The sequence below is a fragment of the Onychostruthus taczanowskii genome, unplaced genomic scaffold (assembly GCF_017590055.1).
Source record: "Onychostruthus taczanowskii isolate IOZ18803 unplaced genomic scaffold, ASM1759005v1 scaffold38, whole genome shotgun sequence".
Classification (NCBI taxonomy): Eukaryota; Metazoa; Chordata; class Aves; order Passeriformes; family Passeridae; genus Onychostruthus; species Onychostruthus taczanowskii.
In genome coordinates, this window is record NW_024501237.1 from 5,875,489 (window position 1) to 5,890,927 (window position 15,439).

The following is a 15,439-nucleotide window of genomic DNA, read 5'->3' on the forward strand; positions in this document are numbered from 1 at the left end:
TGAAATTGTTAGAGTAATACATGTTAATTGATACAGTCAATTTCAACTGAGAGCTTCCCGTTAATAGAAGAATTCAATTGAGGTGGCATAAAGGACTCAAAAGCAGATCTGGAAGTTTAATTATAAGCCTCTTAGCTACACCCATATCTATGTTTGCTTCTTGTTTTCCACTAGAGAAGCCCATCTTCCATTGCTATCAACTTTGAAGAAATCTCAATCATTTATGGCACCTATGCCAGCAATATGACTTGAAGTATTTTTTGTGAAAATAAAATAAAAACCAACAGTTTCTAAGAACAGGATGAGGGTAGGCAAAAGCAGGCTTCTTCACTTCAGGGGCTTGTATTTTTTAAACCAAGTCTTTCACTTCCCAAAAAGATTTTGCACCACTATGTACAAACAGAAAACTTGCCAAAGGATCAAACTCAAACTTTTTCGACAGATGTTCTATTTTTGGTTGTGCTGGTTTTGGTTGGGGTAGAATTTACTTACAGGAGACAGCACACAGCTATGGTTTAGATTTGTGATGGAAACAGTATTGATAACATAGAGATATTTTTGTTATTGCTGAGCAGGCCTTACACAGAGAGACCAAAAACTTATGATGGGAAAAGGTCATGAAGAGCCTATAAGCAACAGAGCTGCTGAATTCCAATATTCCTCTAATACCCAAGAAACAGTTGTGAAACTTACTGAGAGTCTTTTTTATCCTCCTCTGTCCCACTGACCCACAGCACATAGTGTCAAATATTTCTATTTGGTCTCTAGGCACGTATGACATATCTGATACTGTTCATTTAAAAAAAAAACCAAAACTAAATACTTATTTCCCCACCAGTAAACATTTCTAAGCTAGTAACAGCTCTACTTCTGATAAAAACAGCTTAAAAGGGGGATAAAATGAAAAAAATGCATCCTTTAGCACTGCTGTCCGTGGCAAGAGCCACAACAAAAAGAAGCACCTTACATGGCTTTTTCTGTTTAGTTACTTCACAAAATTCAACATGTTTAAAGCATGTTAGGCATTTTTTTGTGAAAGGAAACTCAAATATTCTACCATAATTTACAGCTATCCTACCTTCATGACTAGCTGTTTAATGAACATCAACAAAAATGCTCGCAGTGATAAAATCTCCTTCTGAGTAGGCCGTGGACCATCTACAAAATAAAGTAGATATATAAAATAAAAATTAACAGTCGTTATTAGCACAGACAGCATTTTCACAGAAAGAAAAATAAAAGGCATTTTCTGGGTGAAGAAGGCACAATTCTATGTCTTCCCACCCTCTATTTCAGACCACAAAACACTACTGTGTTTTATCACTTTTTATTAGCAAAATGTCTGATTAGTGAGGTTCCACTAAGGCTTCATCTAAATTCTGATGATTTTAATGTTTCCTTGTAGTGCTATAAACAAACTTCATGCAAGGAATAAGACTGATACAAGAGCTTAAGGTCAGAATTTCTACATTTCAAATTTTTGCAGTTTACAGGTTTTTCTCAAGTTCTGCCATAGCTCAAAGCGAGAGTTACACACCATTATAATACACTGGCTAAATACACAGAAATTGATCTTATAATGCCATGTATGAAGAGTACCTTGAAAGACATGACTTACATTTTTAACTCAAAGTCAAAAAGGACTGGCTTCTGCCATCTCTGCAGACTTTCAAAGAAACATTACAAGTACTCAAACACTCAGTAGCTCCCAGGAGAGGCAAAGTTAAAAAAACAGGTGCAACCAAATGTCAAAGTCAAATAAAAGCTTTGGTACAGAAAGCAAATGAAGTGCTGCAAACACATTTTGGGGGATAGTTTTTACATTTGCCTGTAGGGTCACAGTTCTCATTATCTTAATCATCAGAGAAAAGCAAACCATCTAGAGAATGAAAGTGATCATATGAGTCTAGTTTTATAAAGAGCATAGGCCCACAGGCATACTTGGTTTAAGAACAGCTATTTTCAGTATAAACCAGCCTAGTCAAAATAAGCCATTAAACTGCATTACTAAGACTATCCTACTCATCCACTTGCCTCAGGCTCAATAAATGGGTTACAAAACTAAGTAAATCCATGAGAGACTAAAAATAAAGAGACTAAAAACATGCGTGCTTTGCTTCTTAAAGGATGAAAAATACTACAAAACAATCCTCACAGCCCTCTAAGAGGCAAGGCTGATAATTTCAAGAAGTTGGTGGCAGGAAGTCAGACTCATCTAGGGAGCACTCACCCCTAGTAAATCTAGCTCTCTCCCATCACCTGCTTCTCTCTCTGAAATTCCAAAAATTACAGAGAAAGGCTATATTCCCAAGAACAACTCTACTGTACCAACATCCTACCATTTCTCTGACCACCTCTGTCCAGTATCAGTTTACATAGGTGTCTGATGACAGAGGATATGACTTCTAAAGAAAGTTTCCTATAGATTGTGAAAAAAATCTTTCAAGGACAAAAGCACACCGCTCACACTGTTACGGGGAACCCACCCCATTAATTATTTCTGAAGAACTGATGGTTCTATTCTAAACAGTGTATATAAAACTTTCTTAAAACAAACATCAGATTGTGAGAATAAAAATCAATACATATATACATATATTTACATACCTATGCCCTTGGGAGTTACCCCACTGCGATCCTGAGGGTTCACCACCCAGTAATAATACTTGAGGGTGTGCATGACCAAAAGAACTGTCCCAACCCGCCGGATCGCTCCATAAATGTTAACAGTGGCAACGAACTCGGTAGACAGGTAAGTATACAGGGTCAGCTGAACCTACACCACCAGTCAGGAAAACAAAAATCATCACATCTGAATTACAGCATGTCAGACAACTGAATTCTTACATTTCATCTATCAAAATGTCCTAAATAGATTTTCTCAGCATAGCTTAGTCTTAAAACCTCTGAAAACTGATGAAAAATTTAATTATATTTCTGAAATCATGCAGTGCTGATAAAAAGGTTTCACCTGCAAAGTTTTGATCAAAATTTTTCACTGTCAGAGAACAGGAATTCACCAAAACAAAAATACTCACTTTCAATTTATATCAAGACTTAAAATCGGACAACCAAGATAATTTCCCTTCAAAAATTGCTGAGTTTTTCCCAACTAACCCATTAACACTTCCTTCCCAGTCTGGGTCAAAAGTCACAACTCTGTTCTGCAGAACACTGCACGTTTCGCACATCCCAGAAAACTCTGAGAGTCTGCAAAACTCGACCACTATATGCAGCAAAGCAGAGGCTGAAGAGAATTCCTGGATGAATTCGTAATTCTTTGAAGTCAAGGCTTAGTATCAACACTCCCAAATCAATACACAGTAAGATACCGTATTGATAAGAATAAGCAATTTTACCTGTGCTGGGATATGAATCCATATTGCAGGATTCAGGAGAACATGATCACACAGCTGCTTCAGCAGGGGTACCCCATTGTGTAAATTGCTCAGGTATTTTGAGAAGGCAAGGCAAAGGTCTAGCACAGCTCTGGTAACGTGAGCCTTGGAAGACTGCAAAAGAAGATTTGCTTACGGAGAGCACTGCAACAGTCTAGGAAAAATATTTAATTTTAAAAAAAAAATTCAACATTAATGTAAAACATCAAGGAAGATTTACTTCACCTTTTCTAGGCTGTGTCCTATCACAAGGAAGCCTTTACAGGAAAGCATCTGTTCTTGCATAGCAATAGAGTTCTTCAACAACTCCATGATGAATGCCAGTAAAGTAGAACTGGAAAACATGTTTTAGTAAACAGAAATGTGTTAAAGGGTTACAGCAAGACAAAGTATTTCCAAATTAACACTCCCACCACACAACCCTGAGATATATGTTATGTAAATAATCTGTTATGTAAATCAGAACTTTTAAAACAAAAAGCAAGACTAAATTTTGAATGCTTGCTTCAAAAAACTTACTTATTTTATTAATGCTTTTCTAACTTGAAATTCTGGACTCTGAGATAACCATATAAAAGGAAAATCCTTCTGAATTTTTGCAAGAAGTGCAACAGTTAAGTTTGTACTACTCTCTGCTTCATGTTTCAGCTACAAACTTTTGCAACATCAGTTATGACTGCCATTCTACTTCTTAAGCTATCAGATGAGCAAATATTTTTGTAGACACAGCTTTGCTGCTATGCTGCTGCCAGAGGTAATATTCCTGTCAAGGCACTACTGCCTGTGGATCAAGAGTAACCAGCTGAAAACCCCTTTATTGCTGGGCCAATTTGCAACTGCATCAAATCCCTGACTTATCGCATAGATGCCCAAGTCTGAGCCAGCTCAGGAAACACACAGACACAAACGGATGGGCTGAAGGAATATTGCGATCATCCCTTCTAAGAAACAGTATGGATACAGACAATCTTTAAACAGTCATGAAACTACAAATGCAATGAATCAGAGCAAACTACACCAGAACTCTAAAAATCAATCCCTTTGCTTTTACTGCTGCTCTTTAACTTAGGAGCTCTAGGTCTTAGAAGCTCTGTGTCTGGATGTTCAGAAGTTGGACGGAGTTGAAACAGAGCTCAAACCAGAGGAAAAGCCTAGCAGCAACACTAAGTAACAGTATCTTCCAAAAATCTGAAGGTTGAAACAAAACGAAGAAAAATTCCAAGGCATGGCTTCATGTCGCTGAAACATTCAGCCTTCCCAGAGTTTCTCTTGAAGCCTCCCCCAGTGGATTCTCTCCATGAAAGGAATAAGCTCAAGAATATTACCCATAATTCTGCTACACAGAAAATTGTCAACTATAAAATTTGTGTACATTTTCATTCTCTGTGACCTTTCACAGAACACGTGGTGCAAACAAGTACAGCACTTTGAGGTCCTGCCTGTAAACTTTTTGTTGTTAGACATAATTCATTGTTGCACAAAACAATGTTTGTTGCAAACCACTCTGTCATTTGATAAAACAATAGGCAATTTCATTTACTTCAAAGGAACAAAGCCCAGGACACTGCAAGTACATGCACTCACCAAACAGTTGTGTCAATGTGGTCTGAGGAATATTGCCTATAGTCCAGCTGTGCAAAGAGAGGGAAAAGCACCTGCACTCCTCCAATGGAGTGCAGGGCACTTTGGATGGAGTGTGTCAAGACCGCTTTCACATCCTGACAAGAAGAAACAAGAAATATTGAAACCTCCTTCAGACACTGATAAAAAGTTTGTTAAAATAGCCTTTAATTTCTTCAATATAAAAGTTGTATTATTACCAAAGAAGAAGAAACAGCAAAAACACACTGGCTGCCACAGTCACAGTAAATGTCCAGTATGCCTGACCTACTGCTTTAGACATAGATACTTTTAGACACAGATATACAGTGCAGCTCCTCAGGTGAATATAGAGGAGGTAGCATTCAAAGCACAGGGAAGAAAAGGATTTCACATCAACAGGGCAAAGGATGGGAGATAGGGAACATCTGTAGGGGAGTGAACAAGTCGGAAGTGAGGAAGAAGGATTTTTTTTCAAAGCTAACCCAGCCTTTGTATTTACTAATAGAATAATTCTTTTTCTTAGGATTCTTTTGCATGCTCTTTAGTTCAAGAAATAGGAGCAACCCAAAAAAACCCAACCTATGTGCAATTCCATATCAAAATCCCTATAAAACTGGATTTTAGGTTTTCAAACAGAAATCATTTGTACCCTCCAAATCTATGAAAATGTTGATTTACCTGCAGCATGAGGGCATGTGGTGAATGAACAAAAATAGAAGGGTTATCCTTAGGGGACGACTCAAGACACAGCTGTGCATCTGTAGCCCTTGGATTGTACATAAAAGCAATAGCACTGGAGAGTTTGCCATCATATAGCAACAATTTGTGATGTTCATCGAGGAAGAGATCGCTTTCTGCCTTGAACTTGAACGTTCCCTAGGTTGGGAAGCAGGGTTGAGGAAGGAAAGGAGAAAAAACTCAGACCAAGCACACTGAAGATACAGATCAGTACAACTATTGCAAAAAATGATTAAAATGTTGCTTCTTTAATCAAGAAGTATTTCATAAAGAAAAGTTCTCATAAGAACCGAATACTCATAAGACTCAAAGTCAATTTTACAGCATTAAAATGGCAGAATTCTTTTGAAGACTATCATTGCCAGAATGGTGGGTAATGTAAAAGAACCACATTAGTTTGGAAACAGCAGGACTGTCAGCAATGTTCACTCAGAAGGAACTAATAATTGAGGAGCAGATAGAAAAGGAACCATCTTTTTTAGTGTATGTTTGTACAGCTGGTGGGGAACAACAGCCTTCAATTAGTGTCCCTCAGGCTATGACAAAACAAATAATAAATCACTGCAACAAAACTAATCCTCAGCACTCACTTCACACATTAAAAAACCCCACTAGCACAAGCAACTATAAAGCCACATTTCTAAAACAAATACATCATAACTGATCTAAAGTGTTCAGCCTCATTGAAAAAGTGAACCCAGTCAGAGGTAACAGTTGTGTTCTCCCTCTCCCAACCACCAACATGGAAATTCTGAGAAGCAAACAGGAGCACCATTGGTTTTGTTTTATAAGAAGCCATGAAACTGAAATAATGCTTACTTGTAGCTTCTAAGGCCATACATAGGCTTACAGAAGAAACATAGAAGAGTTTAATAAAAATATTACAATGTAAGATCTTTTTTTTTGGACACAGAAGTGTCACAACATTCTTAACACCTACCATAAAGAATTAAACTTAGGAAAGTCAATTCTAAGATACCTTGTATCCCAGGCCAAGCTGATAAATGGCAAAGATCTGAGCAGCATTGAGAGCCTCACTAAAAAGGTAAACAGATGTCATCTGCCCACAAAACACTCGATTGGCATCTGCTGTTTCTGAGGAGCCCAGGAAACATTTGTCAAACGTCTGAAAACAGAACCCAGTAACAGGGTTTAATCCATGCTAGACAAGCAAATCATGCAAAAATATGCATTTCATAGGGAATATTTTTACAGAAACAAGTACTTAAGGGCCTCAACAGAAACAAGTATTATGTTCTGAGATCATAAGACCACAATTTATTCCTCTACCAAAATGTTACCATTTTTTATTTCAACATTTTTAAAAATGCATAAAATGGGGGAGGTTTATGAATAAAATGTCAAAGAGTATCTATGCAATGCATCAAGATGATCAGCTGTAGACAGTGTGCAGGGATTACTCACATCACTGGTGTTGACAAACCATGTTATTTCCCCATAAGATGCCAGTTCCCCGTTCACATAACACCGGAGTTCACTGTTCTTCCAGCGGTTATAGATGTGCACTATAGTCACCATGTACCACTAAACAATAAAAAAACAATTGATATAACTCTGTAAACACTTGGGAGTAGCTGAAGCATTCAAGTGGGGCTTGGAAGAACAAATTCAACTCTTTATGTGAATTAAATTAAGACTGAAAGATGTATTTTAAGTAGAAAAGATTAATAAGTCACTGGTGCGTCTTCTTGCATTGCTATGTCAAAGAATAATATGCCATTCTTTCCACACAGAAGCTTAAAAGGTATTTATGACATATAACTCCAAAAATCTTTATGACAATGCTGAACCAAATTTACACTGAAACTACTCTGTAAATAATTTCTAAACTGAGCTACTCTTAGCAGGATGGACTACTACAAATGCCATTCCACAGAGCAAGGATGGCTCCAGACTAAAGCCTCTCAAAGCCTCTGCATGTCAAATTATCACAAACAGAATCCATATTTACAGCAAGGGATTACTGATAAGGAATTCCTGAGAAGGCCTGTTCTCCCACAAGATGTTTACATCAATTCCAGAAACATTAGTCGGATATCTAAGTTAAAAAGGGAACATCCAACATCACATAACACTACCTAATAGGCAAGTCAGCCTTGAACACCAGGAATAAAATCAACTCATGTTTTAGTTGTAAAATTAAAAAGAAATAAGAATTCAGAACACATATTTGTTTTGCTCATTCCTGTGTAACTATTTTTCTACAGAAAAATGAGATTAATCAACAGCTATAATACAGACACCAAGGCTACAATTTTAGACTTCTGAAACATGTTTGAATGATTTTATCATTTTCACTCACCTTTTGTGGCTTGAAATCAAATTTTACACAGTGCTGGAAACCTTTTCCCTTGGATTTTATGGACGTTACAATCAAGCAGCCTCCAACAAAGTGAGCAGAATAACCAAGTCCTTTGTTTGTTCGAAAACTGACAAATCAGAACAAAATCAGCACATACACAGATGGATACAGAAATTGTTGAACAATTAACAGAAACTGAACTTTAGCAATATCAGCTTTACATAATACTCACCAATATAAATAAGGCTTATCCTTATCCACATTAATATTATTTACAGGATCCATTCTTAGCCAAGTGTGGAAAGTAAATCCATTCTGGTATGGCCACTTGGCTATAGGAGGTAAGGCAATAGCCTGAAGAAAGCAAAAGTTATTCATGCAGAAGGATCAGCACAACAGTAAAATTGTGCAGCTTAAGATACACTCTTCAAATATATGCTGATAAACAGAGCATACTGCAAATGTATACAGTTCTATATTTTTTCTATAAAAAAAATCTGGCCTAACTTCTGTTCTCTTTGTACTTGATTGTTACAATATTTTATTAACCTAAATATTTAAAAACTGACCTTTACACCTCAAAAAAGATTATTAATAGTAACCTATGTTTCAAAATTTAAACACTTTAGTGAAAGCCTTATGGAATAACAACTTCTCAAAATGCAAATTCAGATTGGTTTGGTTTTATGGTAACCTGACAAAATAATCAGTTTCATTTTCATAGTGTTGGTATTCAGGAAAATAACTGATCATACAGGGAAAGCTGGCCACATTTCACTTAATAAATTATTTTCTCTCCTGAAATTCATATTTAAGTAGGCTTCCAGTGAGTATAACACAGAATTTCTAACTTCCTCAAATGAAACACAATGCAATCTCCACCAGACAAAAATCAAATAAAAACACAATATCAAATATTGTGTTTTTAGTGCAAAGACCTTGAGTTACAAACCATGCAGCAGAATCCTTTGTTTCAAACAGCTGGGGTTTATTTTTTGGAGTTTTTCAGTTGGTTGGGTTTTTTAGCATTACTATTAACTTTCTGTTGGTGTGCAGCCCAGATTTGCAATACACACTTCAATTAAGATTGCCATAACCTCTGATCAAAGATGCCACCCAGATGATCAATATCAATGAATAAAAAAACATCAAAGAACTCAAGTGTCTCCAGACTTGTTATTATGTTCCCATGCTCCATTCAGCTACTCCTGTCCACACAAAATGCTATAAATCCTTCTGTATATCAGCTAACTAACCAGTCTCCATATCTTTGCACCTAACTCTTGGGAATTGGTAGCATTATCTCTTGACTTAACTCACAATGGATCACAGAGTAATTATAGTAAACACCTAATTTCTTAAACTTCGTAATTTAAATATATATAAAAATACCTACATAAAGGTTACTGAACCACCTCAATATCATAAAATATGGTTCAAGAAATCAACATAATTAACAGAAGTTAAAGCAGAGGTTAAATAGAAAACCAAACCAAAATGAACAAGCATGTCTGCCTATTGCCAAGTCCTGATGCATATGACAAAACTGCAGGAGCAGTTTTCTAGTAGTTGGCATTTTTCAGTCTCCAAGGTTTTCATTCAAAAAAATAATTCATTATGTCATCAAGTTGGTGAAATTCAATCTCAAGCCTCCAAGGCAGAAAGCTAATGGGTTTATGTGAAGAAAACTGGAAAGAATCATCTGATAAATCTTATTCAAACCTTATTCTGAATTAAGCATGAAATTTTTAACATAATTTTTCATTCTACAATTGTAGAAGCAAAAGTGTTGACATACTTGAATTCCATCAGATGATTCTGCACAGGGTTTTCCAACTGTCTATTTAGTTTCAAATTCTTTTTCAAGTGAACACCACAGAACTTAGAAATTAGTCACAGGAACAATTACAAAAAGTCTAATTGTTGCTAAATTTAATATTTTTCAGTATTATTCAGCCTATAAATATCTAGGATCAATGCTTTCTCAAACATTTCTCATAAGCATCTACAGTGAAAAGCAGGTATAATCTCCTTGCAACATGATTTAACTGAACCAGTCTGAAAAGAAACCAACAAAACACAAAAAAGCAGCCTAATTTGTATCCATTGTTTATGTAATAGTGTTTGTCCTTCTGTAGTGACATCTATTATAAACACGATTTATTCAGGCACTAGTGTAGGTGTTAGGCAGAGAAAAAAATTTGGTTAAAACTCTATGACAACTACAGATGAGACAAAGAACACCTCAAATGAAAATAACCAAGGGCCTTAATAGAACAGTGAGCAAAAAAACAAGAAATGTAAAATATCTACATACTGCAGCACTTTTTCCTGGGAAGTTGAAGAAGGCATCAGGTCCATACTTCTGAGGCATATGTTTTAACACAGACAGTAATTTCCCAGCATGTGGTGGCTGACAAAGAGAATTATTACATTTGTAAATAAGTAAAACAAACCTCCAAGAAAGAAAAGACTGTGCACACAAAAAGCAAATTCCAACACATTTTAAAACTTTACATATGGTTGAATAATACCCTACTGAGACACTCAGCACTCTCAATAAAACAACATTAACAGTCATGTATACCTTCACACAATATACAGTAGATGCACTGAATTAAACTTAATTAGGTAACTTCACAAAGGACTTGAGGGCCAGAGCCATATTCACTCAGCATAAACTAAACTGACCCTGAATGTTGATCCTGCCACTGTCTGTTCACTCCCATCAACTCTCTGTATGACTTCGCTGTAAGCTAAAGAAAATCAGCTGGTCCAGATGAAAACTAACTTAGAGAAAACAAATGCAAACCAGTTTTTAATTACAGCTGTTCAGGGAAGTGGCTGTGTGAAACCTGTGCCAGCATAAGGGAGACAGGGAATAGCTAGCAAAAGGGAGAAGGAAGGTCAGCAGAAGGACTATTTTCATCAGGACAACCGTCATACATTAGATTAAACTGATTTGGTTTATACTTTCACATAAGTCCATGGAGAAAGATTCAAGTCCCAAGGGCATTTTGGAGCACCAAATCTGAGTGCTCAGTGTGAATACTTAACACTTCTCCACCACCCATATCCCATTGATCTTATTATAATAATCTGCAACTATAAACTCCAAATCAAGTGTATGAGCTCACAACAATAGGAGAACAGCAAATACTGATCATAGTGACAGGAAAATTTTGTATGTTGTCTTTCACCACACCATATCTTTCTGGCAGATCTATTTTTAAACTACAATTTTATAATCCTGATATTTTGCTGAAAGTGCTCTTTTTCACCCTGCTGTTAACAGTTACCCTCTGAAAACTATGCATGATGTTGGAGCATTGCATGATCCATCACAAGTATTTCAAATGTACCAAAGTTGGAGTCAGCTAAGCAGTGCTTCAAAAATCTGAGTTAAAACTGAGGAGGAAATGCTGAAAGCGACTTAGATGTCTGCAGTGCTATAGAATTCGACCAGGTAAATTGTGTTGCAGCAAAATACTTGGTATCTTTTCAGTTCTGCTGATTTTAAGATTTATGGAGCTGTACAACTCCTTGGCAATCCAACTGTGGCATTTTTCTCTTGCTTTCCCCCATTTTTGGTCTTTAATAAGTAAAGGAAATTAAATGCAAATAGCAGGGAGACAGGAAATGAAAAAGTTAATGTTACAAAGACAACTTTATTTCACCTACAGTTAAATATACTCTCCATGTTCAATTATTAAGTTTAAACCATCTATAAAGTTTAGAGTATTTTTCTTTAAGGAGGTTAACATCTCCAGAGTTATTTATTTCAAAGGTCCTTTTAAAGTCTGCAGTATTATGTGTGCATACTTGCTTTCATATGGTATACTATTTTTTTTAATTAATTGAAATCAACAGAGAGACTGCTACCTCTCCTATACACTAGCCAGAGTATTTAGAAATAACAGGAACTGAATTTAAGTTCAAAGCAGATAAAATGATTGTTAAAATAGTTCCCAAGTCCAGTGAAACAACAACGGTGTGTTGAAGAAAACTTTATCAAGTGGCCTCTACAACATAGGCATTTTTACTTTAGGGAAGGTGGTTTCTCAGATGTAAAAGGGTCCCTTTCTATTACACACAGGAACAAGAGAATAAATTATACCATTTTTCATTGGGACTTATTTCCTTCAGTTCAATTTCTGCCAAAGTTTTCACTTCCCTAACAGGATAATTTTTTTTAATCTTCAGGTAAAGTACAGCAGTGTGACAATGGGAGCAAACAGAACTGTCTCTGTAGGCATTTTTTATTTATTTCTCTCTTCTAGTTAAAAAAAATAACCCTACGCCTTTGTCCTTCAATTTCACATAGCTGGAATCAAAAACAAAAAATTATGTGCATAAAAACACTTAAGAGTCACCTTATTATTCACAAGTGTTCAAAAATACCAATATAGTCTACAGGTTCAGGAAAAAATTTAACTTCATCACTATTCTACTCTCTGTATTTTAATTGCTTTCAGGTAAAAAGATTCTTTATACAATACAAGAAAGCTCTCTATATTTTTTGGTACATTCAAAATTTGTTTATCATTAAGTTTTTTGGAACAGTCTTGACTTGTGAAAATTAGGAAAAACAAAAGCAACCCCATAAAAATTGTTTCAGTTTCGTGTTTTTTTACCCATCTCCCTTTTTCTCCTTGCAGCTTGCTGAAGAATAACTTCAGCTCTCGAACTGTCAGGTTATAGCTAGCCAACACACCGAGCATGTCCACTAAGAGATCTGAAAAGCAGAAAGAACAGCGATGTAAGTGCTTAATAAAATACAGAGTCAAATTTTTATCATCTAGTTAATAACTGTGTCCATGAGAAGCAGCACAGTTTGAGTCCCACGCTGGGGGAGGCTGTACCTGCAATCATGTTGTCAGCTCTGTCGATCCTCCTGAGCACTTGTTCCACGAGCCCCACTTCCGTGCAGGCCTGCAGATTCCGTATGCTTTTCTTCAGGATTGCTGTGAACATGCTCCAAACCTCAGCCTGGCAGGTGATGTCACACTTATCCAGTAAGTCAACCATGCAGGTGATGCCCTCTCCTTCTTGGATGATAAAGTTCATTTCCAAGTCAAACTGGCCCCCGACGAGCTTTCAGAGATAAATATTTAAAAAAAAAAAGAGCTTAAGTAAACTGTATCAAAGCATTACCCTATGCCTAAAGTTATTCATTCTGTGAGAAAAAAACTATCAAAGGGGAAAAAACATAATAATGAGGCCAACATCAATGTACCATCTTCTTTTTCTTCTGTTTCAAGTTCTGTTGAGTTACAAAGGTGCTCTTAAGGTCAACTATTATCAGACAATTGCTGCAGAGAAACATTTGGGTAGTTTAGGATAGAGATGCCCCAAGTTGAGCTGAAAAGTGAAGACACCAAGTGAGTGTTCTAAAACAGGTGAGCCCAACAAAGCAGGCAAGATATCTTAAATGACCTGGAGTCACCCTAAAAGCTTTCCTTCACATTTGCTTAACAAATCTCCATTAAGAGGGCAATTCTAGCCAAAAGGAACTGATGCACATCAGAAATATTGCCACTTATAAACACTTATGAGACATTCCAATGACTAAAGGTGGTTAAGAATTAACTGCCAGGTTCATTAGCAGTCCCAGGTACTCAAAGGAAGCAAAGGCTTGCTGTATTTGCAGGCATGTGGAACAGCAGCACCGTTCTAAGCCTTTGGCTGTGATTTGGCTATGATACTTAAATCCTGTAATATTTCAGGTCTCCTAGAGGGAAGTTTTGTTTAAACATACACCGAGTAACAGGCCACATATGCCTGTGGAAATAACGTGCTCCACTCCCACTTGCATACTTAATAAAACAAAAATTCCGGCTGGAGGCAAAATGCATTGTACTAACTCATTTATACCAACTCCCTCCATCCACTCTTTAAAGTTCTCTTGACTTTAGAGCTATATTAACCTTAAAAATGTACCATGCTTACCAAAATAACCATTATATACCAGCATACAAACAAGAATTCAGGTAACATTGACTCAAATTATCAAAATGGACTCATGATTAAAAATATTTCAGCTCGTTCTCACTTCTGCAAGTTTGTGTTATTATTTCTGTCCTACATGGCAATGTTCTTTGACAGGTTTTGGCCATTAACAGCTTCAGTACTGTCACCTGCTGAAGTTACACCATGTCAAAACTGCCCTAAAATTCTAACTTGCTTCCATATTAGCTCCAACAGCTTCTCTCAGCTAGTCAGGATCCAAAGAACAACTTACAGAATAGAATATACACTCTTCATTAACCACTGAAATTACCATACATTTTCCTCAAGTGTCTAAACCTTGCCACTTTGAAGAAGCAATCTTTGGACTTCTGGGAATAAATCAGTAATGCCAAACATCACATGAAGCAGAGAAAGTTACTGCCCTTTTGACAGAATAGACAATATCACATGGCAACGATTTCTAAACAGTAATTTACACTTTTCCATTTTCTCCTCTCTCTGGGTCATGAAAAATAATTATGCAATTTACTATCAGATGCTTCCATAATATCTCAGAAAACAGCAAGAACTGAATGGGGTGACTTGAGTTATATTCCCAGCTTCTCTATATCAACTCATGCTGTCAACTGAAACAAATCCATCAAATCATTACCATCCTCCAAGCCTTAGTTTTCCCCTTCCAAAAGATGGAACAGAAGCCTAACTCAAGAAAACTCTGCAGGGTATGCTAGGCAGAATGAATTGACACAGAATTATCTCAAAACAAATGTGAAGAAAAACATACACCCTCCCTTAAAGAAAACTCTCAACAGAGCATTTGAAAATGTAAAATACATAAACAGAATTATACTTTATTTCACTGAATTTATCCTCTACAAAACTGAAGCATTCCTCAAGAATACGCCTCTTAAAATCAAGGTAAGAAACAAAGAAAATATTGCATTCTGTGTAGAGACAGAACAGCTGAAGATTAAATTCTGGCCACAAACCACCTGCTAATTCTTAACAAGAAATCCAACTCTTTATGCATTTGGTTTTAACTATCAGCCAACCATCAATTATCACACAAAAACCACATACAGCTACTGGAGGTGACCTTACCTTCACCCTATAGTCTACACCACCAATCTTTCACTTTTGGCTACATACACTATTATCAGAACCCACCCATCCAGGAAGCTGTCAAATTAGGTTTCCAATCTCATCTGCAAACATAAGCATTTCAGGAAGGACGTTCTAGGAATAATATGCTATGGTAAAAAATAATTACCATTTTAGCACTTCCTGTGAGGGAAGTGAGGACAAAAAAAAATTGCCAGGGAAAGCAGAATACCCAAGGCAGGGTGCAGCTGATGTACAATATGTATGCACATCTGTAAGATACACACAGGCACACACACCCCCACAC

General features: G+C 36.5%; 1 protein-coding gene across 4 annotated transcripts in view; it reads right to left on the minus strand.

The window, feature by feature from the left end:
• LRBA (LPS responsive beige-like anchor protein) overlaps nucleotides 1–15,439 on the minus strand; it is a 369,042-nt gene that overhangs the window by 314,670 nt on the left and 38,933 nt on the right. For all 4 annotated transcript variants that reach the window (XM_041411918.1, XM_041411916.1, XM_041411917.1 and 1 more), the window contains exons 3-15: nucleotides 12,924–13,155; nucleotides 12,696–12,796; nucleotides 10,379–10,474; nucleotides 8,294–8,415; nucleotides 8,062–8,188; nucleotides 7,164–7,283; nucleotides 6,718–6,864; nucleotides 5,679–5,876; nucleotides 4,983–5,116; nucleotides 3,624–3,732; nucleotides 3,360–3,512; nucleotides 2,608–2,776; nucleotides 1,079–1,158 (exon numbers count right to left, since the gene is read on the minus strand). In XM_041411918.1, the coding sequence (XP_041267852.1) occupies nucleotides 1,079–1,158; nucleotides 2,608–2,776; nucleotides 3,360–3,512; nucleotides 3,624–3,732; nucleotides 4,983–5,116; nucleotides 5,679–5,876; nucleotides 6,718–6,864; nucleotides 7,164–7,283; nucleotides 8,062–8,188; nucleotides 8,294–8,415; nucleotides 10,379–10,474; nucleotides 12,696–12,796; nucleotides 12,924–13,155 (1,788 nt within the window). The remainder of the gene's footprint in view (nucleotides 1–1,078; nucleotides 1,159–2,607; nucleotides 2,777–3,359; nucleotides 3,513–3,623; nucleotides 3,733–4,982; nucleotides 5,117–5,678; nucleotides 5,877–6,717; nucleotides 6,865–7,163; nucleotides 7,284–8,061; nucleotides 8,189–8,293; nucleotides 8,416–10,378; nucleotides 10,475–12,695; nucleotides 12,797–12,923; nucleotides 13,156–15,439) is intronic.